This window comes from Erythrolamprus reginae, chromosome 5 (assembly GCF_031021105.1).
Source record: "Erythrolamprus reginae isolate rEryReg1 chromosome 5, rEryReg1.hap1, whole genome shotgun sequence".
In the NCBI taxonomy this organism is placed as follows: Eukaryota; Metazoa; Chordata; class Lepidosauria; order Squamata; family Dipsadidae; genus Erythrolamprus; species Erythrolamprus reginae.
In genome coordinates, this window is record NC_091954.1 from 28350908 (window position 1) to 28370171 (window position 19264).

Here is a 19264-nt window from a genome sequence, read left to right on the forward strand (position 1 = left end):
ATGTAGAAGATTGATGAAAGTTAATAATAGTAAATGCTAAGTGCCTGAAAATTAATTGAGTTTGGAAATATTGAATGAAATTATAGAAAAGTATAATTTATGGAAATATATTAATTGATGCATTATTTTTCTATTGGTATTTTACTTTTTCATAGGTTTTTTTTATACTCCGGCCCTCCAACAGTCTGAGGGACAGTGAACTGGCCCCCTGTGTAAAAAGTTTGGGGACCCCTGGTCAAGAGTATCCATTCCTGTAGCCACGCTAGAGATGCAGCATTATAATACTCTTTCCAAATTGTGTTCTCCTTTAGGCATCTTTGAAGATGATGGGCTCCAGGAGCTCACGGTGTCTTACTGGCTTGAGCGATTGGGAAGGGGGTGCACCTGGGTCTCGCCCTATCCAATAACCAGATGGGGATTGGACAGTGAGCCTCCCCACATGTGTAGCATGGCTAGGATCCAGGTGGGGGCATGGTCCCCTTCACGTGGATCAGCAAGGAGCTATGCCCATAGTTGCCAAGGAATGTTTAATTAAATAATTTCCACCCCAAACATTTTAGTGATTTCTGCAGGTCACAGTTATTTGTTGTTTAATTAATTACGTTTTTATTCAACTTAATAAAGTGACCCATTTTAAATCCAGCTATGGTCTCCGTGTTCTCGCTCCGCATCCAGTGCAATTAAGATTAATTTGCTCCCTTCCTGGAGACCATTGTGTATGAGAAGTCCAAAATTTCTTAAAATGTTTTGCAAACTTTTTTAAAAAGTGTTTTTTTCCTCACTTTAGGATTTAAAAAAAAGAAAAGAATGATATATTATGCTCCACAGCAAAGAAATGCAGAGCTGGTTAAATAGATTCTTTTGTTCAAAAAAGAGGATTTTTATTTATTATTAGAGTTGAAAGGGACCTTACAGGTCATCAAGTTCAACCCCCTGCCTGAGCAGGAAATCCTACATCACCCCAGCCAAATGGCAGTCCAATCTCCTCTTGAAAGTGTCCAAAGTTGGGGAGTCCACAACCTCCGCTGACAGGCCGTTCCACTGGTTGATCGCTTTCACTGTCAGGAAATTCTTTCTTATCTCCAGGTTGAATCTTTCCTTGGTTAGTTTCCAACCGTTGTTCCTCGTCCGGCCCTCTGGTGCCCTGGATATATCTAACTTTGTCTCTATTCTGAAACTGCTTTCAGATTTTGTGCTTGCAATTAAAAAAAATGATGAAACTTTGATTTTATTTTTGCTAAGTAGACAGGCTAATTCTAATAGAAATGGCTTGTATATACAGATGTGTAAAAGTAAACAGTTGATGCATGGAACTCACTACCTGACTCTGCAGTATCATCATCACCTAACCCCCAAAACTTTATCCTTAGACTATTCACTGTTGACCTCTCCCTATTCCTAGGAGGTCAGTAAGGGGTGTGCATAAGTGCACCAGAGTGCCTTCCGTCCCCTGTCCTAATATTTCTCTCTTACTAGTATCAAGTATATGAATATTGTTATATCTTTGTATATCACCAATAGGTACTTGACAAAACAAACAAACAAAAATAAATAAATAAATAAAATAAAGTAATGTTGTTATCTTCTACTGTGCTAAAGAGCGCTGGAAGTTAGTGTCTTTTCCTTTCCTTTTCACCTTTTAACTATGTCTCCTTTTTCCATCCCCTTTCCTTGGTTTTCCATGCCTTTTTTCTTTGTATTTTATACTTTGATAAACTAATAAAAACTTAATTAAAAAATTCTTAGCATGCTTTCCCAAACCATCCCAGTTTCTTCTAATATAAACATCTCAATTTATTGTACACTGTTGGCCCAACATTTATTACATTTACTTAGTGCTCAACAGAGGTACTCTCCCTATCCTATTCTCCCTTATTTTGAGATTTATATGAAACATAATAAATTATAAGATTACAAGAGTTCTTAAAAGCATAGATCTATTCTAAAAAGTACCTTAATGGGAGGGGAAAGTGTCTTTCCTGCTTTTTAACATAAACAAATTTACTTTCTCTGCAACAAAACAATTTTTTTTTTATTGAGCTGCTGTTGCTTATAGATGTTTCACACTTGAAGGAAAAGCAGAGTTTCAAAATTTGTGGAAACACAATAGTTACAAATTCCTGGGGGAAAATGTTTTTAATTTAAAGAGCTGCTTGCAGTGCTACGTGTGTGCCTATGCAAATTCCAAATAATCTTTTTTTCTTCAAAACTAAAGTATGGCATAATAATAATATTAATTTGCAAATGGCCAGATGAATGCATGCAGCATACATTGAAAATAGTGAGGGAGGAAGGGAGGGGGAAAGAGGACGGGAGGCAGGAGAGGGAGAGAGAGAGAGAGAGAGTATGTTCATTTTGTTCACTGTTGTGTAGGGCAAGGATAAGGATATATTTATTTTATTTAAGCCAGCAGATATAAGAATTCAGGAAATAAGATATTGTTTGCCCATTTTTAAGCTATTTGCTAGTTAGCTAGAAAAATAACTCATAGTGTGTCCCACGTGTGTTTCTAAGTGTTCTCAGAAGAAACACAAAGAACTCATAGTCTGACCCACCTGTTTCTTAGTTTTTCTCAGAAGAAACACAGATGATTGTTTGATTGCTTCAAACTGGTCTACGAAGGATTAGGGCTGGAAACAGAATGAAATACTTGCTGTGCTATTTGAATGCACCTCCATATTTGTAAGTCATGTTTTCCGAAGTATCGACCATATTTTTTGCAATCATTTCATCCCACAACCCAGCAAGGATTCCTCAGAAATATAGATCTGTAGGTTGCCTTTCAATGCTTGTGGTTTCTGCAAGATTTGGATTTGGCGTGTTGGTTGGCATTTGTGGGTTTCCTGGTAGATGTTGTTTAATTGGTTACTTGGAATGATGTTGTTTCTCTTTTGATTGATTGCTTGCAATGTGCAGGTGCCTGACTGTGATGCACTGACTACTGCAGGCCATATGTTATTTTATATGGAGTTTATCCTGTCTTTATGCCTCTAGAAAATTTATGTTTATATATTTGTGGTGATAAGATCTTGTTTTCCCTCTAGTCTTTTGTGCCTTGCCATATTCACCAAAATATTTTGCAAAAAGGAAGGTGAATAGCAGATCTAACCACTTGCTTAATTCCCACACTGAAATAATGCAGAGGTTGCTTTTATCTTATTTATTTGTATCGTGTCTTTATTAATTCTATGAATAATTCAAGGCAGAGAACCTATCCAATACATCTTCCCCCTCCTATTTTCTCTACGACAACAGCCCTGTGTATTGGGCAAGTTGTGAAGATTTCCATGAAAGGCGGGTGAGATCAAAAAATTTTCAGATGATGTTTTATTACTGCTGTTAGTTACCACAGATCACAACATTTTAGATTGTATCAATACAGAGAAGAATGAAGAAATAAATTTAGAAGCTATAAAAAGCTACGGAGACCGGCCCGAGTCTACGGAGAGGGGCGGCATGCAAATCCAATCAATCAATCAATCAATCAATCAATCAATAAACAAACAAACAAACAAACAAACAGTCTTGATTCTTGTGGTCTTTAAGGATACAGTACAACTTGAAGCTAAAACTCTAATTTTCTCACCAATAAGTTTTGGTAAGAAGACAACAATCTAATAATTTAATAGATTTGTATGCCACCCTGAGTATTATTATTATTATTATTATTATTATTATTATTATTATTATTTCAATACAACACAGCAAACGAGATCACTATGCTGGATTTCGTATTTCATCACCAGTCAGGTGCTTCCCAAGCACCTAGGACTGCATGATGTAGCGGTGAATTATGTTTGTTGACCCCAGTAAAGCGGCCTTTTGCAATTGACAGATGGAGATTTTGTCAATTCCAATGGTTTTCAAATGTCCGCTGAGATCCTTTGGCTCTGCGCCCAGTGTGCCAAGTACCACTGGGACCACTTTCACTGGCTTATGCCAGAGTCATTGCAGCTCGATTTTTAGATCTTTGTATTTCACTAATTTCTCTAGCTGCTTCTCCTCAATTCTGCTGTCCCCTGGGATTGCGATGTCGATGATCCATACTTTCTTTTTCTCCACAATCAGGATGTCTGGTGTATTATGCTTCAGAATTTGGTCAGTCTGAAGTCTGAAGTCCCACAGTAGTTTTGCTTGCTCATTTTCGACCACTTTTTTGGGCTTATGATCCCACCAGTTCTTTGCCACTGGTAAATGATAGTTCTGGCACAATTTCCAGTGGATCATCTGTGTCACAGCATCATGTCTATGCTTGTAGTCAGTCTGTGTGATCTTTTTGCAGCAGCTGAGTATGTGATCGATTATTTTATCTGTTTCTTTACAGAGTCTGCACTTTGGATCGTCTGTTGATTTTTCAATTCTGGCTTTGACAGCATTTGTTCTAATGGCCTGTTCTTGTGCCGCCAGTATTAGTCCTTCTGTCTCCTTTAATACTGGCGGCACAACAATAGGCCATTAGAACAAATGTTTATTATTATATAGAACAAATTATTATTATTACTATTACTATTATTATTCAAATCTAGTCTATTATTAGGATTAGGGGCAAAATAGAGCTGCTGGACTTCATGTAGCCTGCAAAAAATCTACATGTCCTTTGGACAGCAACAATTGCACAGGTTTTTCTCAAGTTTTTTGCTACCTCTTAGGATGTATCAATTTTTTCACTTTCAATTTCCCAACATTAGGTCTGCTCAAAAGCTGTGACATGCATTAGGGATTGTAAATACTTTATTTTCACATAAATTACTTTACTTAAATATAATGTAGTTGATTACTTTAATATAATTTAGATGTACAGTGGTCCCTCGATCATCGCGAGGATTCCGTTCCAGGACCCCAAGCGATGATCGATTTTTCGCGAAGTAGCGGTGCGGAAGTAAAAACACCATCTGCGCATGCGCAGATGGTGTTTTTACTTCCACCGCAGCAGCGAGGAGCCGAAGATTGGGGTTTCCCCGCCGCCTCGCTGCTGCCGCTTGTCCGCGCGCGTGCTGCCCGGCCTTCGCCCGCCCAGCCCGTTGCTCTCGCTGCTTCCCAGCTGGGAAGCGGACCTCGCGCGCGTGCCGCCCGGCCTTCCCCCACCCACCCCGTTGCTCTCATTGCTTCCCAGCTGGGAAGCGGACCTCGCGCGCGCGCCGCCCGGCCTTCCCCCACCCACCCCGTTGCTCTCATTGCTTCCCAGCTGGGAAGCGGACCTCGCGCGCGCGCCGCCCGGCCTTCCCCCACCCATCCCGTTGCTCTCATTGCTTCCCAGCTGGGAAGCGGACCTCGCGCGCGCGCCGCCCGGCCTTCCCCCACCCACCCCGTTGCTCTCATTGCTTCCCAGCTGGGAAGCGGACCTCGCGCGCGCGCCCGCCCGGCCTTCCCCCACCCATCCCGTTGCTCTCATTGCTTCCCAGCTGGGAAGCGGACCTCGCGCGCGCGCCGCCCGGCCTTCCCCCACCCACCCCGTTGCTCTCATTGCTTCCCAGCTGGGAAGCGGACCTCGCGCGCGCGCGCCGCCCGGCCTTCCCCCACCCATCCCGTTGCTCTCATTGCTTCCCAGCTGGGAAGCGGACCTCGCGCGCGCACCGCCCGGCCTTCCCCCACCCATCCCGTTGCTCTCATTGCTTCCCAGCTGGGAAGCGGACCTCGCGCGCGCGCCGCCCGGCCTTCCCCCACCCACCCCGTTGCTCTCATTGCTTCCCAGCTGGGAAGCGGACCTCGCGCGCGCGCCGCCCGCCCTTCCCCCGCCCGCCCCGTTGCTCTTATTGCTTCCCAGCTGGGAAGCGGACCCCGCCCGCGCGCCGCCCGGCCTTCCCCCGCCCACCCCGTTGCTCTTATCGCTTCCCAGCTGGGAAGCGGACCCCAGCTGGGGAAACTCCACCATCTACGCATGCGTGGCCATAGAAAAAAAGGGCACGCATGCGCAGATGGTGGAGTTTACTTCCGGGTTGAAAACTCGCGATATAGCCCTTTCGCGATGCTCGAGGACGCGAAACTCGAGGGATCACTGTACTTAGTAATTTTTTACCAAGCACATAACTTTTTAACATTTTGTTTGTTTCATTTGCCTTCCTATGGTAATCTGCAGATTGATATGTCTGTTAATATGTCTGCTTCCCTCCACATTCAAACTTTATGGGGATGGTGACTTAAATTTTCCAGAAAAGCAGAAAACAACTTGTTATTTGTTCTGGGTATAATTTTTTATTGTTTTCCCACACCTTACAGAGATTCAAAGTAGAATGCCTCAAAGTAGAATACAATATAATATAATACCAAATGACAAATTCTTAATACAAATTTCCTAATTACTTATCCAATTTATTCTGGTACATATCATTCATCCTGTGCTACCTCCTTTTCAAATCCAATCATCCGGATTTTAGATATTCTCCTTCGCCCTGATTTGAATTCAAAGTGCCTTTAGCTATCTCAATTTCTTATGGCTATTTGCTGTTTGTCTACCAAAACTGTGCCGTCATGCTACAATCCATTTCTTATATTCTTAAATTCATTCTTATTTTTTGAAAACCCTCGTCTTATCGTAATTTCCCTTAACAAAAGAAATTTTCAAATTTACTTCTCTTTATATCCCAGGAAGGAAAGAAAAGATAAACATACCTATCAAATCTTAAACTAATTATAACAATATCAATATACATAGGAGGAAAAGTTGTGTTTTAAAAGTTTTAAAAAACATATTTCCCATTCATTTCATTCTTCTCATTTCTTTCATTATACCAATATATCATTTCTGCTTTAACAAATCATAATAATTATATATCATATTATTGAATTATCTTTTTAAAAAGATATTGATAATTTTCCCTAATCTAAATATCTTCCACTGTCGTTCTTAGTGTAATGATCTTCCCTAATCTATAGGTTCCACTGCCAAGCCCAGTGTAATTATCTTCCCTATTCTATGTGTCACTGTCATATCAGTGCAATAATCTTCTCTATTCTAATTGCTTTCACTGCCAATTGCAGTGCGATAAACTTCCCTAATCTATATATTTCCCTAATCTATGTATTTTCCCTATTCTATGTACCTTCCACTATCTAACTCAGTGTAAATAATCTTTCCTAATCTACTAGATTTCCCTACTCCATCCATTTTACCCAACATAATCAATATTAATTATTATCCCATATTAATCCTCCTTTAATAATCTCTTTTCCCTTTCCTCCTATTATTTATGTGTAAATCAATTAATGAATTTATAATTCAAATAATCAATAAATAATCAATTTATACTTCAAATAATCAATAGAAACTATCAAAAGTGGAATCATAACTATAATCACAACCATTTTTGAATTTCTCATCCATAATAATAATAATAATGACCTTTTTCAATTTTCTTATTCATAACCATACTTAACCATTTCAATTTCCCCTCCTTATTCCATCATTCCATATTAACTTTTTTTATCTCTAATTTTCTTTTCGGTAAATAACTCCAATAAAATTAAATCATTAATAATTCCAATTCATTTAGTTCCATAGTCAATTCTTTTTATAATTTATAGCTTTATAGGGAAAAACTCAGCCCTTTCCTCTTCTTTGGGATACCAGCATCTTCTGCAGTCTTCTGAGTTTTCAATGTCAATGTTCTTAAAATGTCTCAAACCTCCTTTCAAATTGCATTATCCAATACATTTTCAAACAATTAAATCATTTCCATCTTGAATAGTTTTTTCCTTCCAGGCCACAGCTGATAACCCCTCTTTTCATATAGAAAAACAACCAATGTGAAAGCCAAACAAGCGTTTCCAAGCCATATACACAGGTTAGCCATATTTCCTCCAACTACTAGATGGTGCTAAATAACAAGTATTTTCAAATCTTCCGGTATTTTTGCATTTCCGCTTCCTCTTTCATACGTGTAAATGGGAAAATTTAAAAAAAACAGAATAGCCTCCACAGCGAAAATTTAAAGGGACCCAATTAAAATAAATTAAAAATGATTAAGAATCTTGAAAATCCAGTCCTGGGCAATTGCTACTTTCAAAAGCCACCGCCCTTTGCCTTGTTGCAAGAACAGATGCTTCCTGCCTCCATTTTGGGCTGTTTTAGCTCTGTTGAAATCAAATCACGCAGAAAAAAAAATCCAAAATCCCTTTGGCAGCCTCAACTTACCAGCACAGCTTTAATTCCCTCCTTTCTATGTAAGTAGATAACACCTCCAGCTCATTCCAGAAGTTACCAATCATCTATCCATCCTGACATTGTGTTGTCTCTGCAGCTGTGTCGGCCCAGGCAAGGCTGCCTGGCCAGCTTCACACCACAGCTGGTGCGAGACCAGGCCAGTTCGTCTAGTTGGGCATACCAGCCCCTACCAGACCCCTAGAAGCATCCCATGTGTCACTTTCCCTTCAGGAAGGATCCGGTCTGGACCTCGTACATCTCCTCCTTGTTATTTGTTCTGTACCTAATATTTCTACTTCAAAATCAGGACATTACAGGTTGTCTACCGGACAGGCAGAACTTTGTGTAAAACTAATCACCTGCAACACTTTAATTTGTGAAACTCTGAGAAAGAAAGAATTATAGAAGAGTTGGTTTGCAAAATCCAACACGAAAACAACTAGTGCTTCCATTGCAACAGTTTAGGTTTATTTGCAAACTAATTGTCTGAGAAACAGGAAATAAAGTGAGCTGGCCCAGCTAAAATGCATGAGTATGAATTGTTGTAGCAAGGGAAAAGAAGATGGTGAATAAATTGCTAAATTAAATCAGAAAGAACTCCCCAGATTGTACTTTCACAATTGTAAGATAGGGTATGTATTAATTCTGGTGCCACAAATAAACTTTACAAACAACCTCATTAAATGGAATGAGAGATTTGTTGGTCTCATATCACCCCTTTTTTAAAGCAAATGGACAAAAGTTCCTTTCAGTTTAATCAGGGTCAGCAAAATTTCATTGAATTCCAAGGAAAGGAAAGGAAAGGAAAGGAAAGGAAAGGAAAGGAAAGGAAAGGAAAGGAGAACAGTTTAAAAATTAAAGATGTGCAGAATGTCCCAAATTAAGAATCCAGTCTGTTCTCAATAAAATTAATGACACAGAAGTAATGTGAACTAAAACTTAGGACAGCCATTGTGTAGAACTGTGTTTCTCAACTTTAGCAACTTTAAGATATGTGAATTTCAAGTCCCAGAATTCCCCAGTCAACTCTCACTCTTTCCCCATTTTAGGCTAGTAAAAAACAATAGAAAAAGACTTCAAGTATTTCCTCCAAACTCTGAAATCCAAAGAGGAATACCAACTCCTGAAGTCTCGGAAATTCCGGAGATTCCAATTGTTGTATCCTGAAATGGCTACCTTGTAACTCTGTAAATAGTTTGTTCCTCTTTCCAGCGCTGTCTGAGCCCAAGCAGGAAGTCGCTCCTGATTGGCTCAGACGCGGCCGGCTCTAGCTTTGGCGGGAACCGCAAAAGTATAAAAGAAGCGGTTTCTCCAGGCAGAGTCAGTCGGTACTCGCTGAATTGTCACTTTACCTTGCTGAGCTGTCACTTGTTCTCTGAGCTGAATAAAAGTACCGATTGCTCAAAACCCTGTCTCTGGGTCTACTTCACTGGCGACGAACGAACGGAAGAAACTTCGCGTGCAACATGGACAAAATCCAGATCGGCCAGGCTCCGGAACTCTTCGATCCCGAGAAAATGACATGGGACGAGTACATGGCCACCTTCGAGATCTTCCTCGAGGCGGCGGGAATGCAGGACGCCGGAGCCGATCGCAGACGGGCTATTTTTCTCAACTACTGCGGCGCAGAGATCCGTAGACTTGCCCAAACTCTCACCGAACCAGAACAAGCAAGAACCACAGCGTGGGACGTACTTCAACAGAAACTAGCGAGCCATTTCAAACCAACCAGACCAGCCATGGTTTACCGGCATCAATTCCACATGATGGCTCAGAGAGAAACCGAGTCGATCAGCCAATTTACAACGCGGCTTCGAACGGTACTTGCTCAATGCAAGTTTAAAGACCCGGAAGCTCGCCTCACCGACGCCTTGGTTTTCGGCATGAAGAGCAACACAGTGAGAAATAAACTCCTCACCGAAGAAGAGCCGACTCTACAAACCGTAATTAAATTAGCGCAGACCGCGGAAGCAGCCGACGCAGCGGCAAGAGAATTAAAAGAGCACGGAAGGCGAGAAATCATTGCCAAAATCGACGCCGAGTCTCCCAGCGCCGTGGGAACAGACGACCTCAGCCAGCCAACTAGCAACGGGGACAACTGCCTCCTCCTGCAAGACCAGCCGAGACACCCTAGAGCTACTCACCCAGCCCCCTGCGCGGGCTGCCGGGGAAATCACCAGCGCCATCGATGCCCCTTCCGAGACGCTACTTGCCGCCGTTGCAACCGGAGAGGCCACATCGCCATCGCATGCAGGGCAACGGCACCAGAAGAAACTTTTGCCACACAACAATACCAGCGACCTCAAAACCAGCCCCCCCAATCGCGAGAAAGGAGACAGTTCCGCAACTCGGGTCAAAGGAACTACTCAACCGCTAACCGCGACTACAATAGAGGTAACTCTCAATTTTCCGTGAATAACACGGCAACCAAAAAGGGGGCTAAAATTGTTATCTCATTGTTACTAAATAACCAGCCTTGCTCAATGGAGCTGGATACGGGCTCGAGATATACCATCATGCCCTGGGAAAAATTTAAACTATATATGCCTAATGTGTCTAAGGCTGACCTAACTCAAACCTTTTTGGTGATCAGAGACTTCCAAGGGGGGGTAATCTCGGTCCTGGGAACAGCAAATGTACCTATTGCATTTAAGAATGTTAAATGTACCCTTCCCATGCTTATTGTGACGGGGGCCAAACACTCCCTGCTGGGTCTAGCGTGGATGGAACCGTTGGGGATCGAAATTTCGGGTGTGTGTAATGTAAACTGTGATAATATGCCTAACTTTGTGAAAGAGTTCCCTGAAGTGTTCAGCCCCACCTTGGGATTGTATAAGGGACCCCCTATATCTTTCTCTATTGACCCCAAGGTCCCACCGGTTAGACTGAAACCTCGCAGGGTTCCCCTTCCGCTTCTCCCCAAGCTAGACATGCAGCTGGACAAACTCATTAGTCAAGGTATTTTGGTCCCTGTGGAACAGGGGCCATGGGAAACTCCCATAGTGACACCCCTGAAGCCAGATGGCTCTTTAAGAGTTTGCGCTGATTACAAATCAACCCTGAATAAGGCACTCCAACACCACCCCTACCCCATCCCGGTTGTGCAACAACTCTTACACTCCCTGGGGGAGGGAAAAAGGTTCGCAAAGATCGACCTGGCGCAGGCTTACCAGCAACTTCCGGTCGATGAACAAACAGCAAACGCTCAAACGATTGTAACGCACAGGGGGGCTTTCAAATGCACGAGGTTACAGTTTGGGGTAAGCATAGCCCCAGGAATATTCCAGAGCATCATGGAACACCTATTGTCAGGGGTAAATGGGGCAATTCCATATTTTGATGACATCTTAATTGCAGGGGAAAACCAGGAACAAGTGAACAAAAGAATAAGGGAAGTACTTAAGAGGCTACAGGACAAAGGGCTACGAATCAAGCCTGATAAATGTGTCTGGGGAACTAACAGTATTGAATTCCTTGGGTATAAAATAGATAAAGAAGGTATCCACCCCACAACAGAGAAGCTGAGAGCAATTAGAGAAGCCCCAGAGCCACGAGATAAGAATGAGTTGCAGGCATTTTTGGGCCTCCTTAATTTTTATTCCGTTTTTTTAAAGCAGAAGGCAACAGTAGCAGAGCCTCTCCATCGTTTACTCCAGAAGGAAGCCCGCTGGACATGGGGGAAAACTGAACGTGAAGCTTTTTCTCAAATAAAAAATTTATTAACTTCGAAAAGTGTAGTAGTCCAATATAGTGCTTCACTACCCATTAGGCTCACCTGCGACGCTTCGCCGTACGGCATAGGAGGAGTCTTAGCTCACGTTCTACCTAATAAGACAGAGGCCCCAATAGCATTTTTTTCAAGAACCATGACCAGCACAGAGAGGAATTATAGCCAGTTAGACAAGGAGGCTCTAGCATTAGTGGCAGGGGTGAAGAAGTTTCACAATTACATTTTTGGAAGAAGCTTTGAGCTAGTCACTGACCACAAACCCCTACTAGGCCTGCTAGCCCCCAACAAGCCCACTCCACCTTTTATGTCTCCAAGACTTATCAGATGGGCTCTTTTCCTCTCAGGGTATCAGTATGAGCTCACCCACAAGGGGGGGAAGGAAATCAATCATGCAGACGGCCTCAGCAGATGCCCCATAGCAGACTTAGTGGAAGACCCTGTTCCTTCCACAGATGTGCTAATGATAGAACTCGAGGAAAACCCACTAACCACAGCAAAAGAGGTAGCTGCACACACGCAGCAAGATCAAATCCTTAAACAAGTGGTGAACTGTGTTCTAAAGGGATGGCAAAATGATATTGTTAAACCTGAATTGTGTGATTTTAAAAACAAAAGGCTTGAATTATCGTATGTAAAAGGTTGTTTGCTGTGGGGGGATAGAGTGATCATCCCCAAACGCCTAAGGGAAAAGGTACTCAAAATGTTACACGTGGGCCATCCTGGGATTGTCAGGATGAAGAGCCTAGCAAGGGGGCATTTATGGTGGCCAGGGCTAGATGCTGATATTGAAAGTTGGGTTTCAAAGTGTGACCCGTGCCAAGAGTCAAGGCCCAGTCCCCCCAAAACAACTCCGGCTGAGTGGGAACAGCCTGCTGGTCCTTGGTCTAGGATCCACATTGATTTTGCTGGCCCAGTGGGGTCTCAGTATTTTTTAATAGTGGTTGATGCCTTCTCCAAATGGTTGGAAATAATAGCAATGAACAACATAACCACAAGTGCCACTATCAAGGTATTGAGCAGACTGTTTGCATCCCATGGTTGCCCTGATCTCTTAGTGTCTGACAATGGGCCACAGCTAACAGCCAGGCAATTCGAATTATTCCTAGATGGCCTAGGGGTCAGGCATGCCCTCATCTCGCCTTACTCGCCCTGGGCTAACGGGTTGGCAGAACGTTACGTACGGGTGGCAAAGGAGGCATTGCACAGGTCAGGCCCTGGGGATGTGCAACAAAACTTGGACCAATTCTTACTAACCCAGCACATTACCCCTAACTCGCACACACATGTAAGCCCTGCAGAGTTATTGATGGGAAGGAAGTTGAGGTCACCATTAGACAGGTTAAATCCAAGGTTCTGTGTTAATAATAACCAAATGTGTATGAAACCAGAAAGAGAAATGTATTTGGGACAAAATGTATATGTAAAATGTTTTGATGGAAAAGTAAACTGGATGAAGGGGATTATTGTTAAGCAAAACGCACCCAAGACTTATGTTGTTAAACTAGAGGATGGTCGTTTGTGGAAACGACACATAGACCACATTCGGAAACGAGCTGAAAATCAATTGCCACAACCCGCTGACATGGACTCTCCCCCTTCAACAGACTTTAGTACATTGCCCGAACTAAGAAACACACAAAGAGACTTATCGGGCCAGGGGGAACCATCCAGCGACGCCGAGCCATCCTCGTCCTCCGAAGCCTTCGTTGGGCCTGCCAGGCCAAGTCCGCCGCACCGGGAGAACAGCGGCGAGTCATCCTCCACAGTCAGTGGCGAAGGAGAAATTGAACTGCGCAGGTCAGCGCGAGAGCCTCGGAGGCCTCACCGATTGGACGACTTCGTCACATGGCTTTCTTGATGGATGAGTCCAACTATGAGGGGAGGGGTGTTGTATCCTGAAATGGCTACCTTGTAACTCTGTAAATAGTTTGTTCCTCTTTCCAGCGCTGTCTGAGCCCAAGCAGGAAGTCGCTCCTGATTGGCTCAGACGCGGCCGGCTCTAGCTTTGGCGGGAACCGCAAAAGTATAAAAGAAGCGGTTTCTCCAGGCAGAGTCAGTCGGTACTCGCTGAATTGTCACTTTACCTTGCTGAGCTGTCACTTGTTCTCTGAGCTGAATAAAAGTACCGATTGCTCAAAACCCTGTCTCTGGGTCTACTTCACCAATGACAAGGGTTTAATCTTCAAGTATTCTAATATTACTACAGTTTACTCCAATAGCATGAAATTCACAACATTCAAAATATTTAGATAGCACTATATTGGCATACCTTGTTATTTTATAATATATAGTCATAACAGATTTGATAAAACTGTGATTCAACCCTCTCTGAATTTAAAATTAGAATTGAAAAAAAACTGTGATTTGGTCTAGTGCTTAAGACACTAAACTAGAAGTGAGAAGATTGTGAGTTCTAGTCTGCTGGAGGCAAGAAAGTCAGCTAGGTAACTTTGGGCCAGTTATTCTATCTCAGCCCAATCTGCATCACAGAGTTATTGTGAGAAAAACAACAAAGGTGGTATATAAACAAATAAACAAACATCTGCTCCAAGTTAAAAAAGAAAAAAGGATTTCAAATATTATATACTTTCCATGCAAAAAATTACAAAGTAGAAATCTTCAAGCATATATTCTTAGTAAAAAGAATTATATTTCACCATATGGAAATGAAAAAGCAAAATAATTGATTATAATGTTTCTATAATCAAGTTTGTTTATAGCAAATTTCCTTTTTGATCAGTTTTGAACTACCGGAACAGTAAAATGTGAGTTCCTGAATGTGAAAAGATTTTTTTTTAAAAAAAGAATGTATACATTTCAAGCTAATCTATTTCCCCAGGGATCCGAAAAAAGCCTCTATATATATCAATATATATCAATATTCCACACTCTTCCATGGCTATTAAAGTGAGAACCATATCAAAACCCACCAAAATATTGTTGGATGTATTGTGAAATATCACTGGGTATGGGCTAGAAAGAGTTCACTCTTTCTATAGAAATCAGGACTGTATATATATATCCCTGTCCCCTGATAGAAAATTCTGTCAGTAAGGAGAATTACTTTCACTTGTATAAAAAAAGTCAAAAACTTCTTGCTACCATTAATGTCACTATCAAATCAACATTGAAGCATGGTAGTGGCTATGTACAATTAGAGTGGACATTAGCCCTGAAGTGCTATACAAACACAAACACTTGAATACCCCATTTCAAAACAGGACTTTTAGATCCATCAATTGATGACCAGGTAAAACTCTGGTAAATGCAGCTATCAATCTGAACAAATGGAAGTAATTTAAAGAAGCAAAGTTTCTTATGAATACAGATTGGCTAGCCAGGTAGTTTCTCCTTACCGTACAGATTAGTATTGGAGGACCACTGATTTAGGAAGTCTATGACATTCACTCCTCACACTGAGCAAATTGTGACCCTTTAGAGGATATGATTATACCTGGAGGAATAAGCCAGTAAGCCAACCTGATGCATTTTGCAACCGGTGCTGGGCCATATCTTCTGATATGCTGATTCAAAAATGGATGCTGCTATCTATTGTTAATTATTAAGAATGCAGTGCAATCCCTTCATATAACAGTTCTAGGAAGAGATCATTCTAGGCCAAATTCTTTCCGCCACATTTCATAGAGGTTAGCTAAGGAAGACAATATGTATTGTTTCATCCTGTGTGGTTTTGAAGAAGCTGACTACCATTTGGAAATCATTATTTTTAGCAGTAGGAATATTCCAAATAATAGTTAGGTGATGACAATGTGGGGATAATTGCTTCCTTTGGAAATATTTCAATCCAAGTTTTTGAGAACAATTTTTCCAAGCTTCTTGAACAGTGATGGTGAACTCTTCCCCCCCTTTGGTGCTGAAATAGTATGTGTGCATGCTATCCCGCATGTGCAAGTGCCCACACCTATGAATCAATGCTTGGAGAGGGCGAAAACAGCTTTCCCCACCCCCTCATCCACCAAAGGCCCTCTGGAAGCCGGAAATGGCCTGTTCCCCAACTTCTGGTAGGTCCTGTAGGCTCGTGTTTTATGCTCCTCCAGGCTCCAAAGCTTCTCTGGAGCTGGAGGAGGATAAAAATGTCCTCCCCGTCTCCTCGAAGGCTCTTTGGAGGCCAAAAAATGCCCTCCCAGAGTCTTTGGGCAAGCCAAAAATCAGCTGGCCGGCACACACATGCACGTTGGACCTGAGCTAGAGCAATGGCTCATATGCCAGGAGATATGGCTCCCCATTCCATCTATGGCACCCGTGTCATAGGTTCACCATCACTGATCTTGAACATGTTCCTTTGTTATGAAGTGGAGCTACTTAAAATCAAAAGCATTTGTGATAAAATAGCTATGAGTTTAAGACTGGGAATTTTGTAATTTTGCTGGTCCTAGAACGAAGCCAGGAAGGCAAGAAGGGCAGCGATGGCACCTTGGTAGCTGCTGGTTACCCTGGTGATGGGCTCTGCAATGCCAGCAGAGGCAAAAGTAAATTTTATCTTTCTGATCTCCCGACAGCAGTCTTTCTTTTCAGCTTAGCTGTGGCTCAGCCTTTTGGTGAACAGATTGGCTCGCAAGTCCCTCCCACCCAGTGTCTCCTCGCCTTCTCAGGGAGGACAGCAGGCCATCTTGAGAGTGAAGAGGGATACAACCTAGTACCCCCACAGACACATGCACACATATGTATGTAGCTATTCTTAGCATAAACTACCGCAGAGAAACCTCAAGAATAGGAGTCTCCAACCCTGGCAACTTTAAGACTTGTGGACTTCAATTCCCAGAATTCCCCAGCCAGCATAGCTAAATAAATAAAGTAACTTTGTGCCCCTGCCTGCCTATCCATTCTGGCTCTGCTGGGAATAAATATTGCCCCAAATCATTTGGACTGTAAAACACCCCACCACACCACACCCTTTACCCACTGGGATTGTCCTTCTACTTTCCCAGTTTTCCCCACCTTCAGTAACATTTTGCTTTGCACAAGCACAAATAACTCATGAGGGGAGGAACACTTGAGTTCTCTTTTGAAATTCAGCAGCACTGTTACAAAACTGGGAGGTTTTCTCATATTGATTCAGTGTATTTCTCCTTGCCTAAAGTTCAGTTTTCAATCCCCACCCTCACCCAAACCCATGCAGGGAAACCTCCCGGGAGTTCCAGGATGCCCCAAACTCCGGAGTTTTTTCTTGCGCCCAGGGAGTGACAGCAAGGAAGTGCTGGAAACTCAGCTTCTGTGCATGAGCAGAAAACCCTGGAGGAAGTGGTGTCCAAAAAATTTCACACACCCCCACTTATTATTTTTTTTAAAAAAAATGTATGAGAGAACCAGTTCTGGGACATCTCTGTGACATCACCAGCAGGTCGCTATTGGTTCAGACAAACCAATCCGAACTGGGAAGAACCCACCTCTGATTCAGTCCTTCCAAACAGCTGTTACTGCAAGGAGATACCAAAAAGATTCCGTTTGACTGTCTCCATGCAGTGAAGGAATAATTAAAATGTTGGAACATGTTATTCTGCACAGGTGCTCACCAGGAATTATCATCCCTATTTTTAGTAAATATCTTGGTCATTTGCTTAATCTGGTCATTATGGGATCAATCTGATTTTATTTCCTTGACCACAGCTAAGTAGTTTGTACAGTTTGTATAGTCTGAAAGATATGCTGTACTATTTCCTCTCACTCTATTTCCTTTAACACTTTTAAAATAGTTTAGAACAATTGTATTGGCTTGTAAATAAATCCGTACTGTACAGAAAATCAATGCCTCCCAATGTTCACTGAATGCCAGCACATGGAATCTTAATTTACACTTCTGCCAACAGAGGGAAAAATAATACTAAGACAAACAAGCAGACAATAACAGATTATCCCTATTATATTCCAGATAAAGGCTATGGATTTATGCACTATAAAGCAGGAATACCCAATGCCCAAGATGTGGCTCATTCAGAACTGGATCATGCAAGCAGCAGATATGCATGCTTGCATTCCACAATTTGCACAAGCAGTGCACATGCATGAAACTTCGTTTGTGTGAGTGGCAAGCGCACCTGCTGCTCACACAAATGGAGCTGCATGTGCATGTGCCCGCTGCCCATGCAAATATTTGCAGTGAACCATTTCCTCTGTCTCCCAAACACACCAGTCTGCAAAACTGGAAAGGTTGGGGACCACTCTAGTAAATAATTGATATGCTTTTTATTGGTTCTGTACTAACTTTGTGGCCATTGGATGTTGGATGCTGAGAATGCTCCCACAGAGCAATTTCAGGGTGTCCAGGGGAAAGCATTTTGAAATTCCCTGATATTGTAGATGACATCATACCAAATGGTTAAGCTGTGGAGAAATATCGGTAGCTAAGGAAGCAAGTTGTTCCCACAGTTATGCTCATTTTTGCTTGACTCTGCCAGGCAGCACAGTCTGGTTTTTTTGGGTTTTTTACACAGTTTCCCCCTGACTTTTAAACATTTTAATACAGTTTGGTTTCTCCCCCCCCCCCCGATTTATTCCTTTTTTTCACACATTCTGTGATAATTCCCTGTTATTTTCCTAACCGACAATTTCCCTGATAATTCCCTGAGTTCCCTGTTTTCCAGGTTTGCAGAACACCTTGAATTTGCATAGAAAATATAAATTGAAATCATCTTAGGATCTGGAAAAGAAACTTGCAATGTATTTGTTATACTTGTTCCAATCATTCTTTTCTTCCTTTTTTCCTCCTCATGGGACTTTATATAAAACTGTGTAGTAATAGGGGGAGTGTGGTAAAAAACAAGCAAACACTTACCATCATCATTCTGGGCCAAACAATCTGTGAAGGCAACTGAAACTGCAATGCTTATCGCTAACCATTTTGAAAAGCCAGGCTGCTGTAGCATTTTATGTCACGCTTCAATCAAGAGAAAGCTAGAAATAGAGAGGGTTTATGATTAATACATTATTATTATTAAAACTGAACAATTTTTTCATCCAGAAAATGATTGCAAAATGACCTGTTTTTGCAGTTTGAGAACCAAAGCTAAAAAAAGCATTAAAAAAAAGTTCAGTCCATTAACATAGTCTTAAATTATCCTTGTTCTGAAATACCATAAATTAAAGCTCTGCCATTAAATATTCCCCAATTATTCAAGTTTTTAGGAAAGATGTTTCCTCCATTGTAATTTGCCCCTTCATTCCTTGTGATGTTTTTAACAAGCTAAAACCATCCAGTTCTTATTTTGTTTTTAGTGTGTCTACTTATGGAAGAAATGAGTGTGGTTTGAACTTGTCCTCTCATTGTCCATTAAAGGACACAATCGTAATGCCAGCTTTTACCATTAGCCCTCACCATATTGATTGAGAGGGTTTCCATTTGCATTCCTAAAACGATTCCAGAGTGCACTGATTTG

The 19264-nt window shown here is 42.0% G+C and overlaps 1 protein-coding gene across 2 annotated transcripts in view; it reads right to left on the reverse strand.

Moving 5' to 3' along the window:
* PCDH15 (protocadherin related 15) overlaps positions 1-19264 on the reverse strand; it is a 1574801-nt gene that overhangs the window by 742481 nt on the left and 813056 nt on the right. For both annotated transcript variants that reach the window (XM_070752283.1, XM_070752284.1), the window contains one exon: positions 18664-18782. In XM_070752283.1, coding sequence (XP_070608384.1) covers positions 18664-18754 — 91 coding nt within the window. In that variant the 5' untranslated portion in view covers positions 18755-18782. The remainder of the gene's footprint in view (positions 1-18663; positions 18783-19264) is intronic.